Source organism: Protomyctophum parallelum (assembly GCF_964188405.1).
Source record: "Protomyctophum parallelum genome assembly, chromosome: 13".
NCBI classification, from domain to species: domain Eukaryota; kingdom Metazoa; phylum Chordata; class Actinopteri; order Myctophiformes; family Myctophidae; genus Protomyctophum; species Protomyctophum parallelum.
The window spans coordinates 16,288,066-16,310,125 of NC_139708.1; the positions used below are offsets into that span (position 1 = coordinate 16,288,066).

Consider the following 22,060-nt stretch of genomic DNA (forward strand, 5'->3'; position numbering starts at 1 on the left):
TCAATTGTCTGTTTGTTAACTCTGTCTTACATTTGCACACTGAGTGAAGAATCTAATTGACTTCTTCAACTTCGTTGCGTTGCGTGCCCGCCCCGTGTGCGTGTCGTGTCGTCTGTGGAGTGGAAGCGCGCGCGCGCGTGTGTGTATGTGTGCGTGCGCATGTGTGCTGTTGTTGTTTATGCGTGCCATGTCGTGAGCAGTGAGCGCGCGTGCGCCGTGCACTGGCAATACTGTCTTTCTTGCGCGCACACGGTCTTGAATTTATCCCGCGGATGCACGTGGGGGAAGCGCTCGCATGCACAAGCAGTGGTCCAGCCGTCCAAGCAAAGCAATGCGTGCCGTGGAGAGAGTCACCACAACATGGGCGCGTTATGCTGTTGTAGGGAGCTCCAGAAAGACGAAAGTGTGAGCTACCAAGAGTAGACACGTTGGTGTTTGTTATTTTAAGACACTAAAATACAGTATTTCCTCTTGGGGTTCGCCTGGACGTGCGCGGAAAGCTAATCTGGAGGATCCGGGAACGCCGTCTGCGATAGTTTGTTTCCCGTTCGAGCCGAGCTGGCTGGAAGAGTTTGTTTGATCAGCTGCACATTTCAACCCTCGGCGAGCCTCCTAGGTTCGCCCTGGTGATGTACTGGTGATGATGAGCCCATGATGATGAGAACGACCCCTAAACGTCCGCAGACTTAACACGAGTCCTCTGCTTTTGAGACAATGGCCAAGAATTCCATTGTGGCATTGACTGTTTTGCTGTAACACCGCTGGGGATCATGGCAGGGGTACATGCTTCTGAGGCTGTGTCGGGACGCTTTTTATTAGACCCTGCCATCGGCGCCCCTCCGGGTCAGGGCGCGACAAACATCGCGATTTTAAACAACGATGCCAGCAGCACCGTGTTACCGGCAACTGGCACCCACAGGGTGTACTTGGACGTTTCGACCGCTGCCCTCGGTGGTGCCGGGCACCCGGTCTATGGGGCCGAAGGAGTTTATACCAATGGACGATATAAGGACCACGGCAGCCCCAGGCTCGGCGGTAGGAGCCGCGATAATTCTACTGAGCGACTAAGTCATGGAGGAATAAACACACCTTGCGGTATTATGAAGGTTAGTTGATGTATAGATAGATACTACTTACTAGCATATCCTGAGTGATCAATGTGACAGACCTGGGGGGTGATAACGAGCAAAATAGCCTAATAATAATCGCTTTGCAATGCAACGCTGGTGTGATCAATATGGCTTGAGTCAGTGTCAAACCTGTAGCAAGAAGTTGGTTTCAGATAATGTGCTCCTGGATTAAGGGCGTGCCCTTAAAAGGAGCAACATTGTAACGCAGATCCAAGTGTCCAGACGTGTCTAGCCTACTTAACAATGCATGTCAGACAGTGAAGCTGCTGCTACTGTCTACTGCTAGTATGTAACCTGCTGCTGCCCAAGTGCCCATGGCACATCACAGCCAGCTCAAAGTCCTCCCGATGGTACTACTACACTCCTCTGTAGAAAACTTTGAGAGAGAGAGATGCACAGTGCACACCTCCAAATTATGGGTGCACCTCTATTGACTATTATAACTTTTAATTGGAAGCCTAACTCAAGTAAGGCTAATTCGCCTGATGATGTAAACAAAAGCAGTCTCAATTTAATTTCTTTACCCCTTTTATGCATGGGGATGCTTTGTCTAAGTATTTTATTAGCTGAACAGAATTGACCTTGAATTCTTATCGGTGGAGTTTGGAGTCTGTGTAGGTGAGACACAGTGTAGAGTGGCATTCTATATCACTATATGTCACACTGTGCCAGTTTGCTACTAGGCAACCGCCACATAAACCCAGGAAAATTCTCTGTTTCCCCCATTATTGGATTCCCGGCATGTGGGTGAACAGACGGCCTCTGCCTCCTAGAAACGTGTGTGTGTGTGTGTGTGTGTGTGTGTGCGCGCATGTACAATATGTTGTGCATGTACCCACGTAAATGTATGTAATGTAGGCCTACTCTCTACCAAATCTCTTTGCAAAAATAAAGGATATGGATGCTGGTGTTCAAGTGGTTTACAAAAGTGTCATTTTAAGAGAGTTTTAAGCATATTTTGATTATCAAGATAGTATCGTAAATGACAATTATTTTGGTCAGAATAATCGTAACACGTTATCATATCCCTAGTAAAGTGGTCCACTTGAAAATCTTGAAAGCATGTGTGGCTATGGCCTTCCGCGTAACGGTCAGATGGGTGACCTTTGAATATATATATATTCTTTCACAGCAAACGTTTTAAAACTCATATCTGCTTTGCAGAGATAAAGGTTCAGATGGGGGTTGCCAGGTTGGCGGCCAATTACAGATAATGTTTGGGGTCTATGATCACCTTGATTCACCGTGGACCAATGGAACTTACATAGTGTACATTAAGACAAGTCACTTGTGACATGCAGTAAAAGCCGTCGGGATCGGGAATCGAACCCGCGGCACACTGCCAGACTGGATTACGAGCCAAGGTTCCTGGACCGCTGGCGCTGAGCCACTTTTTAATATTAAATGTTATATAGAAATTTGTTTTTCCAGTTATTTGGGCTTGTTGCACTCTTGCGATACAGGTTGAGAACCAGTGATGTAGTAGTAGTGCATAGTGTTGGCAGGAGTAGAGTGTAATTGATTGATTGAAGTATTTATTAACAGTTTGGAGAATTATTGCAGTACATTTCAAGTACAACTCAATACCAGACTGTTAACTGTGGACGACACCATAAAGCATTACACTTGTTTACAATAGGGTCCACCATGTTCAAGTCATCATAAAAATGGAGCCTTATGATATTTTACTGCATATTTTGGTATCTTCCAGTTTCGTCAATGGGGTTCTTATGCTTTACCTGACTGCTCTCATTGTTGAATGTGCCTGTTCTATCTTTGGAATCAATATGCCTGCTCTTTAGAATATCTGGAATATCAAACAGGACGGAGGCCACACAAGTCTCTCATCTGTCTCCAGGGCGTCCAGTCTAATTCGCTCAAAGTTTAGAAGAATAATATGACAGGAATGCTTCAGGGGATCAGGCTGTCTAAACATGACTGATCTCAGATCTTTAAAAGCTGACTGTCTCACTGACATGTTAGTGTGATTATATTATGATAATGCTCTCCTGCGGTGCCTGCTAAGCAACGTGTGCTGCCTGGGATAACGTGCCACTCGTTCAGCGCTGCTGTTGTCTTTTTCTAATGTAATGTCTGATTTATGGGCTTACTTGCACTGTGTTGTGTGCCGGATATAGCCACGGTCCTCTTGTCACTAAAAGTTGTACTCTGAATTTACCCATCCTAACTTATTTAGGAGCAGTGGGCGCTATTAATACAGCGCACGCTGATGTAAGCTCACAGCGCATCGTGATGCGGTGCGGTGTGAGCTTGTACAGTAGAGCTGCTGTTTTCTGGGTGTGACACAGAAGCACAAATAATTAGGCTTCCGTGTAGACAAACATCTGTGAAATGAGAGACACCTGAAAACATTCTCCATGCAGTGAAGCTGGATCTGAGACCAGCTGAATGGGTCCATACGATGGGTGGCTGACATGTCTGTTGTAAGAGCAGGAGAAAGCCAGTTGACATTGTTTTATCTACACACGTGTGTGTGTGTGTGTGTGTGTGTGTGTGTGTGTGTGCAAAGTTGCATGGAGAGTTGGAGTCCAATATGAGTCTGGAATGCTGTCTCTGAAAAATGCATTTCACAAAGAATTTGAGATACTATAACTTTCTTTATTGTATACATACTAGATGTCGGTCTTGTACCCATCCAACATAACCTTGTTAGGGGTTCTAGCTGTCCTATATTTAGGGGTTCAGTCAGTGTTCAACTTCCGCCATACCGTGTTCCTAAATGTTTGTATAAGTGCTCTGACTGCTTGCCTTCATGACAGCTTTGTAGAACAGGTTTCTGCTTTCAGTACTGTGTATATAATGTCCTGTGTGCGACAAAAACGTTTTCAGAGAAAAGGCTATATAATAACAGACGTATACATCAGAACGACCAGAGAGATTTTCACAGTTCTGCTTGGCACATGGCCAAGGACACTGTTCCATCTCTTTGACCACCTCTGGAAAAGAACATTTTGTATCCCATACATAGCTGTGACGCTATATGAGCATCTAAAGAGAGCAGCCACGGTGAGGAAACTGGGTCATCGTTCATCTAGGTGTAATTCATGTCTCGCTCCATCATAGACCCTGACAATTCAATAGTGAGGGGTTGGTGCTGGTTGGGAGGGGTGGCGGTGGTTAAATTAGTAATTTCATCACTGCATTGCTTCATTAACTTGCAGAGAGTTAACGAGACTCAATGAGAGGAGTCCATCCATTAAGTCAGTGCAACGTTTTTAATTTCAAGGACCCCATTTGTTATATGACCATATGTGACCATAGCGGACACTTTTTCATCATTGGCTGCCTCATCTCTACGTACCCATAAAACCCATACTCTGAACGCTGCAACGTGAAGCCGTGAGCTGAGGCAGAGGCTGCGGCACACAAACTGATTATACTGTAGATGTTCATAAACGAGAGCTTTCTGCACCTGGCAGTTATGACATTCTTGTTTTAAGTGTACAAATGGGACAAAAAGGACCCTTGGGTTCCATTTGTTACAGACCTGTAAGGGTCCTTTTGGCTCCTAACTATCAATCCAGATCCAAACTGTCCTCAGACCCCACGGTGAGAAACTGTACCTTAAGTGGGCGTCCAAACACTGTCGTCTTCATCATGTCCACGGTGAGGTGACGGTGTCATCGTGGAATAGACATCTGGGGGATTTTGGGGGGTGACTTGCAGTGTTATGTAAGCCTGGACCCTGGACAGCTGTAGGGCCGGCTCCAGTCTGGCTGTCGAGTGCAGGGCAACTGCCAGTCAGTGTGCTTGGCCGGCCAGCGGAGAAGAACAGGATTATTATGACAACCATCCATCGACAGCCCAGTAGTACATGAATGGGCTCTATGCACACAGAATAACTCTTCCTACTTCTGGGCAGCTTCCCTACTTCCTTCACAGGTGTTACCCATGATACTAATTTAGGCTCTGTTCCATTTTGTGTGCAGTCAGTGGTTTTCAAACTTTTTAATTTCAAGGACCCCCATAACTTTCAGAGTTAGCCTGCAGACCCGCACGGGCCATTTGGAACACACTCAAGGACACTTTGAAACCCACTGGTGTAGCAGAGTGTTTCCAGTGAGCCAACATGCACAATAGCAGCACTCCGACTGTCCATATCAATATCAATATCAGTCAGTCACTATTTCAGTCACTATTTTCCATCCGCTGTAACGTTCAAACAAAATACCGTAAGCTCCTATGTTTTCATCCTCAGAATTGTTTACTTCCTTATTTACATCTAGGCCATCTAAATATAGGGTATATCACTTTTATACAAGGTTATAATACCCTGTTCTACTTGTTTGAAAATAACAGAAGATCCTGTGAGTATTAAATGGTAATTTGAGACATGTTTTTTGAAAGCCTTTGTCTCCAGACGTGCCTCTGGCTAAATTACGCCTTCTACAATATACTGTACATGCTACTACGGTATGCAAAATGTTCACAGCAAAAGGCTTCTTTCCCTGAATATCCTGGCCTTCCCCCATCAGGCCAATGACATCCCTGAATATCCTGGCCTTCCCCCATCAGGCCAATGACATCCCTGAATATCCTGGCCTTCCCCCATCAGGCCAATGACATCCCTGAATATCCTGGCCTTCCCCCATCAGGCCAATGACATCCAAAGAGGCTTATGCGGATCTCTCCCAGGGCGTCTCGGGCGAGGCCACAGCGTCTGAACCGACTGCCCCCCGACTGATCCCCCCCCTGCCTCGTTCCTTATGCCCTGTGGCAGTGGAATTCTTTCCCTAATGTGAGGGAGACCCTGACCTGGTGCTGCCTGGATTTAGCTGAGCCTCTGCAGGACTAAAGGGCCACCTAAATTCGAGCCTCAACTAATAACACTGATTACATGTAGCTGGATCATCTATTCTAGAGTGCTGAGAATAACAACCGGAGCCGCTCTACGCCTCAGCGCTCATTATCAAAGGCTTTACGTGGGAAAGGGTACATCAGACATTTCTCTCTCTGACCGATATCCGAATTTTAATTCAATATACCTGGAACTATGACAGGCTAAGTAATCAGTCTTTGTTTTTTACCGTACCCTCAAAAGTAGGCCATTGTGACGTTATGAAACAGAATGATCACCTCTCACGAACCGATGATGAACTGGCACAACCAAGACATGTCTGGGCAATTGAAAGTGAAACTAATGAAGAGTGTGAAACTGTAAAAGTTGTGTCATAGTTAATAAATAATGTATGCATACATGGAAAAGAAACAACAGTATATTCACCATCGCGGTTGTATGCTTCCACCAACCATCCGTTTCTGTGAGTCCAGTCTCATGGTATATGTTTCTGTCCACAGACTCCAGACTCATGGTATTATGCATGAAGACTTTGGAGGAATTCAATGAATGTCAAATGTTATTTGTCTGTCCTTTGTTTGTTGTCCTGTATTTGTTGTTACTGGCTGAGCTGTGTAACATTATTTGTCTCTTCTCTTGGCCAGTTCACACTTTCACACAGACTTTAGTATCAATGTGGTTTTTCCTGGTTAAATAAATAAAATCTTGAATCAAATAAAAAAAAAGATGTCATCTGGGGCTCTCTTGGTTAATTCTCTCAAACCAGCTATCGGTAGCTTGACCTCATGCAAGGGTCACAGTGAATCATATCCTGCAGCTATTTCCCAACCAAAACTCAAATGAAGACTGATACGATCTTCTTGATAATGATCAAAACAATTGATTTGTATTTTTTTTGCCCCCAACATAATCACAAAATGCTTCTGTATTTCTGTTTGATGTTGCCCTGAAAGGCTATACTACCACTTCTGCTGTAAAATGTATTTATCTCCCCGAAACATTTCATTACTTGAGGCTGTGTGTTCATTCTACTAGAGCAACTGCCATGCTAAGTGCCAGTGCAGAGAGAGTTGTGAGAGTCTGTATTTCCTCCCGTACTCCTGTTTCTTTTCGGGGGGACTCAGCTGCTTTCTAATCCTTCCTTGTCCTCTATTCCCAATTTCCCTCACTGGATAATGACTTGACTGAGTGAGCAGGAACCTCTATTAGCCGTGTGTGAAATTGGTGCCTAGATAAAAAGGACTTCTCAATGAGGGACAATTGATTTGACCGGACTTTGGGCCATGTGTGGGCGGATGCTTGTTATAATCGTGCACAAGAAGAACCCATTGGCCTTTACAATATAACATATATAGTTATAGAATAGAATACAATTATCTTTTTAAAGTTTTTATATGTGGTCCAGATGTCAGAAAAACCTCATGGTTTAATAATACCTCAGAAAAGAGTGGGAATGTGTTGGCATGGCAAATATACAGTACAATACTGTATGTAATGTAGGACTAGCCGTAGCTGAGAGTTTAGAGGCCACCTATAAAGCAGTGGTTCCCAAACCTTTTAGCCTTTGACCCAAAAGAGAAATTTGTAGTGAAAATGGCCAATCAACAAGCTCACAACGTGTCGCTACTGCTACTAAACATTTGTTTTCCAATTCACGGAATCTTTCTTTCATTGAAGAATTTAGTTTTTAATTGATTATTCAATATTTCAAATATTATTTGAAAGTTTTGAAATAATAATAATTCAAAACAAAATTAAGGGAGAAAATAAATAAAGGGACACATAAATGTGCCCGTGACCCGCAAATGGGTCCTGACCCAGTGTTTGAGATCCACAGCCCTAAAGTGTCCCTGAGCAAGACTCTGTAGCTTCCCTCTGTAGCTGCCCTCTGTAGCTGCCCGCTGTAGGCCTCTGTAGCTGCCCCCAGTAGCTGCCCTTTGTAGGCCTCTGTAGCTATCTCTGTAGCTGCCCTCTGTAGACCTCTGTAGGCCTCTGTAGCTGCTTCTGTAGGCCTCTGTAGCTGCCCTCTGTAGGCCTCTGTAGCTGCCCTCTGTAGGCCTCTGTAGCTGCCCTCTGTAGGCCTCTGTAGCTGCCCTCTGTAGGCCTCTGTAGCTGCCCTCTGTAGCTGCCCTCTGTAACTGCCCTCTGTAGCTGCCTCTGTAGCTGCCCTCTGTAGCTGCCCTCTGTAGCTGCCTCTGTAGCTGCCCTCTGTAGCTGCCCTCTGTAGCTGCCCTCTGTAGCTGCCTCTGTAGCTGCCCTCTGTAGGCCTCTGTAGCTGCCCTCTGTAGCTGCCCTATGTAGCTGCCCTCTGTAGCTGCCCTCTGTAGCTGCCCTCTGTAGGCCTCTGTAGCTGCCCTCTGTAGACCTCTGTAGCTGCCCTCTGTAGCTGCCCTCTGTAGCTGCCCTCTGTAGCTGCCCTCTGTAACTGCCTCTGTAACTGCCCTCTGTAGCTGCCTCTGTAGCTGCCCTCTGTAGCTGCCCTCTGTAGCTGCCCTCTGTAGCTGCCTCTGTAGCTGCCCTCTGTAGGCCTCTGTAGCTGCCCTATGTAGCTGCCCTCTGTAGCTGCCCTCTGTAGCTGCCCTCTGTAGGTCTCTGTAGCTGCCCTCTGTAGACCTCTGTAGCTGCCCTCTGTAGCTGCCCTCTGTAGCTGCCCTCTGTAACTGCCTCTGTAGCTGCCTCTGTAGCTGCCCTCTGTAGCTGCCCTCTGTAGCTGCCCTCTGTAGGCCTCTGTAGCTGCCCTCTGTAGGCCTCTGTAGCTGCCCTCTGTAACTGCCTCTGTAGCTGCCCTCTGTAGCTGCCCTCTGTAGGCCTCTGTAGCTGCCCTCTGTAGCTGCCCTCTGTAGCTGCCTCTGGCTGCCCTCTGTAGCTGCCCTCTGTAGGCCTCTGTAGCTGCCCTCTGTAGCTGCCCTCTGTAGGCCTCTGTAGCTGCCCTCTGTAGCTGCCCTCTGTAGGCCTCTGTAGCTGCCTCTGGCTGCCCTCTGTAGCTGCCCTCTGTAGCTGCCTCTGGCTGCCCTCTGTAGCTGCCCTCTGTAGCTGCCTCTGGCTGCCCTCTGTAGCTGCCCTCTGTAGGCCTCTGTAGGCCTCTATAGCTGCAGTCTGTAGCTGCCCTCTGTAGGCCTCTGTAGCTGCCCTATGTAGCTGCCCTCTGTAGCTGCCTCTGTAGCTGCCCTCTGTAGCTGCCCTCTATAGCTGCCGTCTGTAGCTGCCCTCTGTAGGCCTCTGTAGCTGCCCTATGTAGCTGCCCTCTGTAGCTGCCTCTGTAGCTGCCCCCTGTAGCTGCCCTCTGTAGCTGCTCTGTAGCTGCCCCCTGTAGCTGCCCCCTGTAGCTGCCCTCTGTAGCTGCCCTCTGTAGCTGCCTCTGGCTGCCCTCTGTAGCTGCCCTCTGTAGGCCTCTGTAGCTGCCCTCTGTAGGCCTCTGTAGCTGCCCTCTGTAGCTGCCCTCTGTAGCTGCCCTCTGTAGGCCTCTGTAGCTGCCCTCTGTAGCTGCCCTCTGTAGCTGCCCTCTGTAGGCCTCTGTAGCTGCCCTCTGTAGCTGCCTCTGTAGCTGCCTCTGTAGCTGCCTCTGTAGCTGCCTCTGTAGCTGCCCTCTGTAGCTGCCTCTGTAGCTGCCCACTGATCGCGTGTGTGAGAGAATCTATTAACAGATTGGAGAATTACAGTACATTTCAAGCACAACTCAATACAAAACTGTTGACTGTGGACGACACCATAATGTATTACATGTGTTTACAATAGGGCCCACCATGTTCAATTCATCATGACAATTAGAGACATACAAATATACTCTATATACTGTACTGTGTGTGTGTGTGTGTGTGTGTGTGTGTGTGTGTGTGTGTGAGAGAAAGGAAGTAATGCACAATCTATGTAAAAGCACTTTGGACAAAAGCGCTATGAATGCACCATTTACCAGCATTTAACAGAACAATAGTCAATTAAGTTGTTTGCATTTGTGCAGATAATAAGCAGTTTGGCTCTTCCTAGGTAGTTGTTGTGCTGCAGTATTCAGTAAGGCTGGATATTTCCAACGGTCACTTGGAATATAAGCTTTTGTTGATGGATGAATAGGAAGACATGGTCGTGGCAGTGGCTCCGCCAGGCCTGTGTTCCGATATGTTTACTGGAAAATGAACACACACCACTTCCCTTTCAAATCACATGTCTGCGTGCTGTCTCTCTGCCTGCTCTGAATGCGGAGACTGTCAGGCAGAGAATGACACCTAGACCAACTTACTGCATTAATAACGCTTTTGTACTTTTGTAAAAAGGTCTATACACCCTCCCTTTTGTCCATCACCAAACACTTCACTGAAAATGGCTGCTCAGTTTGTAGATCTGCTATTGTCACTGAATATTGGCAGTTCTTTGCCAAATGTTTGCCTTTTATGACAGAATAGTCAGGGCGATTTTTGATGTACCTCACTATACCAAAACATATATTCATGGAGAGATTCAATTCAACAGATTCATTCATTTTAACCTTTGCTTAATTTCATTGTCATAAAATGCCATCAGCATGGCGACATAAAATGCCATCAGCGTTGACACCGTAAGCGTTGACATTTTGCTGGTTTGGTCATTTGTTGTCAGATCCAACATCTTGTGATCTTTGTTGCCAAAACTCACAAGAGCGTTGCTAAGACTTAGAGGTCTCAAACGAACATTGTTAATTTTCTGACATGCAGCAAAGGTGATCGGGATTCGAACCAACAACACGCTGTCAGGCATGCACCTGTAAATTATGTGTTATCGCTAGGTCAGCGGGCGCCCCTGCGTAGGCATTATTGATGATTATTTATCAAAACTGTCAATGTGTAAATATTATCTGAAAGCACCAATAGTCCTCCCCACAAAATTGTCATGATATTGATTATGGTGTTTAGTTGATTGCAATTTAGTCAAAACTAGACCCTCTGTTGTGCCCTCTTATACATGCCCACACCCGATTATGTAATGTCTTTCTGTCTCTGATCTATCTGGAGATACGCTCATCTGACTGGCTTCCCAGTCCACTCACTCAGCGCTTCACTCTCTCTGTTGGACGGACGGTTCTCCAGATAGTTGAACTACTAGTCTCGCGTTAGCCTCGGAAAGACGGACGTTTTTATTTCCAGGGAGAAAAAAAAGTCTGCTTCCACTTCAATACGGCATACAGTAGCGCAAACGTCGATCACTCTCTGCTGATTTCTGATCGTCTGCACCTTTGTTAAATTGACGCACACTCCTCTCCTTCTCTCTCCGTCGAACTTATTAATTAGTCTCATGTCGCGCAGCTGCGTCTAGATTCTCCCTATGCTATAGAAAGCATAGGTGGACCCCAGGCTAGTCTCGCATTGCCTCTTGCAAATCCGTCTTTAAAGTCGTGCAATTCTATCCTAATATCAATTAAAATCATCTAGGCATATATAGCTTGCTGCTTAGAAGAAATGGAAAAATTCCAATCTGTGGAGTGGAGAACAGAAATCTCCCAGCCTGGCCTAGAAGGACCTCCTTTTTGTTTCAGTTTGTGCCTCCTTGCCCCCCCTTTGTGTCCTTTCCATTACACCACCAAGGACACCCCCATGTTGAAGGTACTCCCACTGACGGCGCTGCAAGATGGCAACATGGATGGCTCTGTTTCTGTGAATTTCTTTCATTGCACAACTTAATTAAAAAGAGTAGAAAGGGTTAGTAGTAGCAGGTAAAGGCAGCGCTGAGGTTTTATTTACCCAGCCATAGTGTTTAGTTTGGACTGCTTAGAGGCGATGAGTGTCCACACATCCACACCAATTCATTCCTCTCGTTTCTCCCAAAGGTGTCCAATGGAGCAGTCTCCTACTTAAGCCTGCTCTGTTTTGTAATTATACAGTCGTGTGTGTGTGTGTGTGTGTGTGTGTGTGTGTGTGTGTGATACAGTAAGTGACATGGTGAAAGAACACATGCAAATGGATTCACGGAACACATAATTTCAAGCACTGTAACAACTTTACTCATCGGTTGAAGAACAAAATGGCTGACTGAAATGCAATAACAACGGAAGGCCCAAATCATAAACTAGGAAAACCTAATAATGGAAGACCATAACAGGAAGAAGGAAGTGATGTAAACGGTGGCCCTGCAGACATTTTGACTGCATTTGTGTCAGGAGAGAGAGAGAATAAACATTCTGTATACAGACACCTTGCAACTCAAACAAACGCTGACAATTATCACGATTCACAGATGACTCCTGTTACACATCACATGATCACAGGGGGGACCCTGCTGTAGTCGATGCTGGCTCAGCATCATGACACTGTCATTACTGTGATTCATTGTGTCTGCGTGCATGTGCATCTGACAATGCCCTTTACATCTGAATCCACCGACTATTGGCCTGCAGGAAATTAGCTGTTTAGCTGACACAGTGACATGACAGTAGTTATTGCACCATGTTGATGCATCTGGATGCACACACTGCTGTGGTTCTAGTGCTGCACAATTAATCGAAAAAAGGAGATCTAGATTCAGATTGATTGATTGATTGAAATATTTATTAACAGTTTGTAGAATTTACAGTACATTTTAAGCACAAACTCAATACAAAGACTGTCAACTGTGAGTGGACGACCCAATTAAGCATTACACTTGTTTACAACAGGGTCCACATTGTTCAATTCATCAAAAGACACCTTTGCAATCTCATTTTGTGAAGAATCATGCAGCACTAGTTGGTCATTTTAGTTAGTTTTTTTCCTTTTTTAAAATATATATATACAGTATATAAATGTACATGGAAAAAATGAGATTCGTGTGAGAATCGAGAATCTCAATTCTTGTGGAGGAAATTTTGTTCATGAATCGTGCAGTACTATGTGGTTCTCAAACATGTTCATGTTACATGTATTTAATTTGCCCACAGTCCTCCATCTGAAAATATTTTGACCCCCATAAAAGAAACTGGAACAAAGAATTATTCAAAATATATTTTTACAAATTCTCCTTCAAAAGTTCAAACGTGTCATATCACGACGAGTTGTCTTAACCTTTTGAGGTTATGTTAACTAATTTGGCTATGGGGACCCCCTGGAACCCACTCAAGGACCGACCCCTGCTCCATTGTACATGCTACAGTTGTACAGTACATGCAGAAACTAAACTTAGGGACCATGCCGGTGGTCTGACATGTTTAGCCCATATAGAGATCTAACTGGATGTAATGCTGACCATTTTCCAGCACACGCCGTGGTTTTGTTTGATTTTCAAAGAAGCCATTGGATTCCGTTCATTTCAGTGTGACATAAATGTAAATCAACTTGCAGAGACTTGAAACATGCTAGAGGTCGGTAATCCAACTTAATAAAATATCATTGTGCAGTTAAGAATGCTCAAACATCCATGAGTTATTAGCCGTGCAAAGATGTTGAGCCAACACCATGGGCTCAATTATTCAGGTACGTTTGATAACATTGTAATGCCTTTGAAGAAAAATTTACGATAAATGCCAAAGCTGTGAATAGACGATGCAGCATTTATTGGCGATGGAATGGTCCTTTCTTTTTTGTAGTAAGTGTGACAACATCACACGAGTCGACCACAGACAAATAGCATTTAGCCTCGGGTTGGAATTGGAGAAGGCTGTATGGTTTTATTTGGAGGCCTTGAAGTCCGAGCTGAAGCCTCTGTCTCCAGTTTTGCATATGAATACCAGTGCTGTGCCTGTGTTCTATCTGATTTTCTCTCCAGCACTCTTTATCGCTCGGCTAACCTTGCACAGTGCTAAAACCCAGTCCCAGTCGACTAATCTTGCACAGTGCTAAAACCCAGTCCACCCCACACTTATCTTCAGACTGTAGCACAGTTGCAACTTCCTTCACAACCATAAGGATGCCAGATTAAATGGTTTCATTCAAAGCTTGCAGTATCGTGCAATAACATACCATACTACAGGGGTTCTCAACCTGTGGGTCGCGACCCCATGGGGGGGGTCCCCAAATTATTACACTTTTTACGACTGAATGGCTGGAAAATAGAAATGAATAGTTTACATAGTACATGCATAAACTTTCCTCAATGAATTTATCTGTTTTCAGTAGTCATTTATGATATATTTCTCTATTATTAAGGTTATTTCTGCAATCAATTTGTTTTGGGGGTGGGGAGGGGGCGTGAGACATGGCCACAGCATTTCCGGGGGTCCCCCGCCAAAAACATTGAGAACCCCTGCCATACTAGGTATAATACAAATTATATTTAAATAAATGCAAGGCTCACAACGGTTCAAGATATGATGAGAGTCGCTGCATATGGAGAGGCCTGCTGTCTACTGTACTGTGTATCTGTTTACCACTGTGGTGGATGATAGGCACTGGCACAACAAAGCTTGCCAGGGTTTCACAGATGGTGCCATTTCTTGGCACAGATGGCACAGGATGAGAAGGGAAAGGGGTTGGCTTTGTATACTGGTATCGTGTGGGTGCATATGAAGGTTGAAGATTATTTTAGATTCTGTTGCTTCCCCCATTTCGCAGGAAATCCAACTACTGATTGTTCTGGGCTGTGTGGGTGTTTTGTCAGAAATGTTAACTTGTAAAGTCATGTGCATGCATCCGCCTTGGTGACAGTAGACTGCTCGGCGAGGTTTTTTAAATTGTCAATTAAAAATTCAATTAAAATTAAAATTGGCTTAAACGCTCATGTCACTATGACTCAGCCATAACCATATAAGGAGTTCCCAATGGCAGCTACACCCAGCTATGGAGTGTGTCCTGCATCGTCGTGGCATCAGTTGACCAGAACCGCCAAGCCAACAAATATGCCCATATATGGGCTTATTATTTGGCCATAATATACTGATGACATCAGTATAATGCAGATATCTCCATCTCCATTTATGGGCATAAAAAGGGACACAGACACTGACTCAGTCTCGGACATATTGGTCGGATCGATGGTGCAACGTGAGAGAGTCGACGTGAGTTTCCTAAAGCAACAATCCTCGGCTTATTTTTATTTAGTTTTCACACGGTTCATTGGGTTGGTGTATTTTCATGCACGTTGTCTCCTGGTGTTACTGCAGGTTACAGTGCATGCACAGGCTCGCCTGGCTGCATACACATTCCACAGATGCTATAAACTATCTCTCTCTCTGTCTGTCTGTCTGTCTGTCTGTCGCACGCACGCACGCACGCACGCACGCACGCACGCACGCACGCACCCCATTGGCTATTCACAAGTAGTGGCAGTCGTTCTCTCCATGCAGTTATCTCCAGTACAGCTTCCTTATCTAACTCTCAGAGAGAGAGAGACTTGTTTGTCTTGTCTGTCTTGTTTATCTCATTATTTATTCTTTCTCAAGATTTATACATCTTATATCATACAGAGCAGAGCACACAAGAGTACCGTAATATTCTTTGCATCTCAATCTGTGTGTCCGTGTGCGCGTGTCTATTCATCTTTGTAAGCACATACAATGTGTATGCTGACTCAGCTATAGGATATAATATATGAGATATATTATATATCAATTTGGGGATTTGAGCATTATGGCTCACAGGGTGCTGTGGTGGTCTTATGCTTTCCTCAGCTTTTTGTATCTACGATAGGGTCCCTGATCCACGTGGCCCCAGCGCGCGTGCATGTGTGTGTGTTCATGTGTTCATGTTCACTCGGTTTTTAGAGAGAGAGAGGGAGCTAGGGGCTCAGGGGGATTATACCTACAATTGTTGAGAGTTGTTTTGTGCACTGCAGTGTGCGATGTGATACTTAGAGTGAGGTGGTGAATGGCAGTAAGTTAAAGAGGGAAGAAGCAGGAGAGACAGGGAAGGATACCTGCGTGGCAAATGAATGCTGGCTCTGTTCATGGCCCTGGACAAGTACGATTTAACCACGTACCCACTTAACTGGGGGGAAAATGTTTTGATATAGCCACTCTACAATCTAATATTACACTTTTCTTTCCAAAAAGAAAAATCCCAAATAGCGGAAATAGTTTATCTACTTTAGCTTGTGACGTGTTTTAAGCGTGTAGATCTGCTATTTCTGCTACTTTTGAAAAATGTATTTTTTTTAAATTTAAAACGTATGGGCATTTTTTTTAAATATTTTTATCCCACGATTTTTTAACCCATTTTTCAACCCTGTATGGACATTTTTTAACATGGAAAATGATTGATGATCGATTTTGCTAAAATAATTGCGATTAGGCGATTATGTAACAATTCCCCCCCCCCCCCCCAGAAAAGTACAGATGCTGGGGACGGGGTTCAAGTGGTTTAACACCATTGCGTCATGCCTATTTCCAGTTAGATTGACCAGAGAGTGGGTCAGATGGTGTTTGCTGGGACAGACAGAGCACAGCGTGGCCTAGTTTAAAAACAGCATGCAGAGGCCAGGTGTAGGAGAGAAGCACTGGTTGTTCTATAGTGGACAAACGGCTCTGTCTGGACCACCTCCAGAAACAAGTTTTATCAGTGCAAGTCTGGATGTGTATGTACAGTACAGTACGTATGCATACAGAGTAAAATATATATCCACAGTCGGTGTCAACTTAACCCTGAGAGTGTACAAACAGTGGGTCCATGTGGTTCCAGTTCCTGTCATAGTTAAATGAACACTTTTTGAGCGGTGCCAACAGCTCCTATGAGTGACTTTTTGTCTATATTTGTGTGTATGTCTGTATGTCCCTATGTCTGAGCACGACCCCTAGAGATGATACTGATCCTCATACTCGTGTTTCATTTCCTTTATTTGATGCAGATTGCATTCACAACTGCAGTGAATCAAAGTCGGGTGCGCTTAATTGGATTGATCTGCACCAACATTTGAATGATCCTTCACACCTGTCAACGACGCTTTCCGACAATACGCAGCAGGACTCGTATTAATCGCAGTAAAGCATTCTTTTGTGAATGCCAGAGAGTACATAAGTTGTGAGCATGCATTCAAATGGGTAACTTTAGTCATTCAATCCTTGCCTCTGCTGGTCGCAAATGCATTACATTTTAAACATAATAAACTTTGCATCTATTTTTGGAAGTATGCAAATAAAGCTTTAGTGATTTAAGCCATATTGCATTATTATGTCCCAAATCCCAGTCGTTGTCTCGACTCACCACGTCACAATAAGAATATAATAACTAGAAAAAGTGCCCTTCTGGGCACAGGTCTCCACCAGGATAGGAATGTAGGACATTGCAGCTTGCCTTCATCTGGTGGTTGGATAAAAGGGCAACAAAAGTAAACTAGGGAGTTGGCATACAAAGTTATCCACAGATCCGTGCAGTTAGAGGTAAAAACACTTTTCGGCCAGTTATAGCGCCACCTTGAGGCTGAGTTGAAATTGTTCATGTGGCATTTCGTCCTCGGCCTAGTGGGAATGTGGGTGCACAATTTCACGGAAATCACGCGATGTGTTCATGATTTGCAGCATTTTGTTTGAAACTGAGCACTCCTGTGAACTTTGGAAGCCAATCTTAACCAATCAGGATGGAGTCTGAGAAATCTGAAAGACCGGTTTCGTTGAATGGCTCTAGAGAGACTGTGTACCAATTTGCGCTATAACAGGCCGTTCTGGAAAGTTTGGGGCAGAGGTTCATCGTTGGCATCCAGGGAGTGTGTGTGCAAAATTTGGCATAGACCGGGTTAACGGTGGCCGAGATTAGCTGCTCACGGACACACACACACACACACACGGACGGACGGACACACGGACGGACGGAGTGCAAAACATACTCTCCCCCCATGCCTTCGGCCTGGTGGAGACAATAATAGCCTATCATTATATTGCCCAGCCATAGTTTACGTGCATTTCTGACAGCGACACAGTTTCAGTCTAAGCTCAGCCATGCTGGCGATTGTCCTGGGTCTGGGATGAATTGGGTTACACTGTAAGTAACACACACACACACACACACACACACACACACACACACACACAGATCAATTCCCAGACGGCTTTGGCAAGCGCTAAAACACACTAGGACAGAGGGGAGGGGGCGGAGGTGTGAGAACCAACAGAGAGAGCGAGCGGTGGCGAGAGAGACTGCCGCCAGATGAACAAAGTGAGGGGTGGAATCTGGAACAGGAGAAGGAGAGAGAGAGAGAGAGAGAGAGAGAGAGGAGACACGGCACTTTGCAGCGATAGGCCATTAGCACCTTCAGTTGGCTTCAGCCAACTGAAGGACAGCCATCTGTAGAAATTGCACTTATATAAGGAGGACTTTGTGAATGCTTGTATACCGTTAGAAATTGTTACGACCGTTTATTGTCACGACCGTTTATTGTCACGTCACTGGTTTCCAGGCCTAAAGCGGGTGACAGCTCCATCATTTTTGTTATTTTCATAAAGAGAAAAAGAAAAGACGTGGGTGGGAAGAGATACAAATGTGAAGGATAGGCAATAAACACCTGACAAATTGTGTGACACAAAGACAGGTGTGTGTGTCTGTGTGTGTGTATATGCATGCGTGCATGGGTGTGTGCATGCATGCGCGTGTGTGTGCACCCTTAGTGTGACACACCATTTTTTTTAAATGCCTAGTATGCTCGCTAAGAAATATCCATGGCAAAAGACTAGCCGGTCATCAGAGCCAGGTGGGACCTAGGTGGCGTTCCAAGCGAGATCCGTAGCGGCCGCCCCCGCGAGCGTGCATGTGCGGGGAGTGTACACGCACGCGCCGGTGTCTCCCAGTTATTTAGTCTAATTCTACGACATCTGGCACGGTTCTAAAGGTCCCTGAACATAGAGCGCGGTTTTCTGATTTTTTGCGGCGTTTCTCCGTCTGTTTTCTGAAAAACGTGTCCAGTGTGCAACCACCTTAACCGTTCTATACCCATCTATCCTCGTGGAGGATTTAATAAGATTTACTTACTGTTTTTTGTTGAGTGATGCTTGGAGTTGGACGCCTTATGCTTGCACTTTGCAGGCAGTCTGCAATGCATAATTAAAAAGTAGAAGCCACGCTGGATCGCACTTTAATTTAATTAATTCCACCCGGAACCCTGAAAATACTTTGTGTAAAAAATCCTGGACGTCTGGTCCTGCCAACCAAGTAAAAGTATAGAGCTCTTCTCCTCTGCTTCACCACAACCATGGTGGCATCATCATCCCCTCCGTTATTATTATTAGTCCTTTTCCATCTGCAAACAACTAGAACCAACAAACGTGTACAACTTGGTCCGAGAGTAGTTCAACTCAGTCTTCAAACGTCCACACTAATCCTCGTCGCCAATGTTGTGTGCCTAACGTATAACTTATTAGTTAGTGCAACCTGCATTGAGTCATACACAAAGCTTGTCTTTTCATTCATTTATTAAGTAAGCCACGCTCCTCTCGACCAGCCGGGTGTGGGACCCACACCGGTCTCATAACATAAACATAACATTACGTTACATAACATTGTGTGTCTCTACACAATTCTGTTAGCTGCTTCCTGTTACCTGTTTCTGGTCATGTGACCCAAGCAACCAAATAACCAATACATGACAGTTATTACAGGCAAATGAAACATTGTTGTTGTGAAGAGCAGAACAGGGGCGCAAAGTGTATTTATTCTTGTTTATTTGTTCAATGGGGAGGGGGCGCCTACTGCATAGTTATTTTATTTCATTATTTCAAAAAATATATATTTTTGGAGTGCTTCAGCGTGCCCCGCTTGCCGTTTGGGCCGGTCATGGCCGTCCACACGAGAACTCCCTGCTAAAAGTACTGTGGAAACTAACTGATGTTCAGATGAAAAGGAAGTCCCATGTGGATGTGCTAAAAAGAAACGTGCTGGTGCAGAACGCACAAACTGAGCTGGCCAGATCTATATGGAGACTCGAGATGACTGATGGGCTCGTCAAGAGAGAACCTAATGCCATCGGTTTGATGGTGTTTGACATGAACATGTTTGAGGACCACTGGATTAGAGGACATTGAGTAGAATTCATGCGTGCACACTGCACGCATGCATTTGCTGGCACAAACATCTTAAGTGTTTCCTGTGAAGAGCAGATGAAGGGGATATGTTCTCAGATGAGATGAGAGCCGTCTCAGTCACAGTGCCGGAGGGCAGTCTAGGCACACAGGAGAAGCTTTAGGTGAAATCAGGACAGAAACACAGGGAAGGCGGAGGCGAAGTGGGGGATGAAACAAGAAGAGACGGAAAAGATATAGAAAGTGAGTTACACACTGGTAACATCAACATCTAAAATGATATGCACACATCTGTGATGCAATTGCCAGATGTACGTACTAAACATCACTTCTGTATAGTGTGTATACTGTAGCTTGAATTAATGAATCACAATACACAACATAAAGTAAAAAACAGCTATGTGCATGTCACTTACACTCCGAATAAGAGCACAATGGGTTTTTGAAACTCTTCAGGTTCACCTCAATACAACCTTGTAAACGTTAAATAAGTGTAAATAAAACTAAGTTCAGCTACTTTCTTGCAAAACGTCAGTGTAGCAAGTTCGCCATTTTTCTTTTATAGTTTGAAGGCTCATGTATGACAAAACAGGGATATAATTGGCTGTCTGGTTCAAGTTGCCATTTGGTTTTAGTTGCTGTGCGGATCATTCCACTCTAATCTAGCCTGTATGGTTTAAGGGTGTGCCCATCATGCACATAATTTAGATTGCAGTTGAGAATGGCAGTGTAATCATGTGTAACTGTTGTAGTAATTAAGATGGTTTGCCTATATTAATCAATGTTTATACCAGCTGCAGTTGCGAAGTGATCTCTGTATTTTTTTGACGTTCTAACTTATGTGGGTTTGCCATTGAAAGTCAATGTAGATAGGCCATTCATAATTTAAAAGCTCTAATATTCTGTGAGGCTGGAGCTGATACATTCTTGAAGGCAAAACACTGCAGTAAACATCAGAAAACTCGTCAGGAAATTGAGTTTAAAAACACGTGCCCGTGTCGTCATCTGTTCATCATATGACTTCAAATAACTTCTCATTTTATCAACTTACCCATGGCAAAAAAAGCCGACACGGTCGCTGCATGGGCGTGTTTTCCAGCTCTGTTTGTGGACGCGTGTGCGCCACAAAGTCTGACCCGGTGTGAAGAAAACATGCTGCTCAAATCCATTCTGCATGTGCTCTCACAGGGGAAGTCTGAATCCAAAGCATATGAGTCTCATTATGGGATCAAGATGATTGGTTGTATGATTTTGTCTATCACTGTCGTTCAGATGATTATTAAACCATGAGCAGACTAAGAGCTCTTACAGTATAGAGCATGTTTGACGGCATTCAGGGTGTTCCGTATCAGTGCCAGCATTCACTTCCTTTATTTCTTTCTTTATCGTTTTATTAAAGTCATCTGCTGTCGTTTAGCCTTTTCCACCGGCAATGTTTTCCTGACAACTTCTCTTCCGAGAATGAATTGTTTCAATGTTAGTCACGATCACAATTGGAAACAGAGTTTCCATATCAGCAGATAGTTTTGAACACATGCAGGCAGGCAGGCAGACGCACGCACACGCACGTGCACAAACTGTTATCTGTGATGCTGTGTATGTTCAGGATTTGGCACACATTGGAGCTGTGAATAAGCATTTCATTGTTTCTTAAATAGTCCTTTAAAAAAAACCCATGATGGATAAACATGAACAAATGCACACACTGTCAAGGGCAACGGTATACTGTGATATTCTACTGTAATGATTGTAATAGATGTTATTGTTTGTCAAATGAGTCAGGAGGCCCTTCAACGTGGCAGAGCCCTTTGTTCCCCCCATCTCCTCCCATTAGGACAGTGTAGTGTGGGCTACACGCTGTGGGCGCTGGGGGCGTGTTCTCTCCATCAGTGGCCATACCCAAGGTGGGGTTGGCAAAAGGGCCTTTCTGTGTGGGGTTTGCATGTTTCCCCATGTCCCCTAGGGTAGGTAGGTAGGTACCCTCACAAAAAACATGCAGTCATCCCCCCCCCCCCCCGGCTGATGGAGGGGAAAGGAACTGTTTGGAATAACGTGTTCCTTGGAGTGCAGAGCCCATGGGATTACATTAGCTAATTGACACTGGGTGAAAAAATGGGTTACAAAATCGTGGGATCAACGTTTCAACAGGTTCCGTTGATGTTTTTGTAGCTTTGTATATCGTTTTGTACCTGGCTGCCAGTGTGAATGCGACAGGGATCGAGCGGGAATGGCTCA

General features: G+C 44.8%; 1 protein-coding gene across 2 annotated transcripts in view; it reads left to right on the top strand.

The window, feature by feature from the left end:
- Positions 1 to 360: 360 nt before the first annotated feature.
- The window catches only part of LOC310869342 (inactive phospholipase C-like protein 2), a 97,235-nt gene continuing 75,535 nt past the window's right edge, over positions 361 to 22,060 (top strand). For both annotated transcript variants that reach the window (XR_014570149.1, XM_083780030.1), the window contains exon 1: positions 361 to 1,106. Coding sequence is in view for 1 of the 2 variants with exons in the window: in XM_083780030.1 (XP_083636156.1) it covers positions 771 to 1,106 (336 nt within the window). In the remaining variant the exon portion in view is untranslated. The remainder of the gene's footprint in view (positions 1,107 to 22,060) is intronic.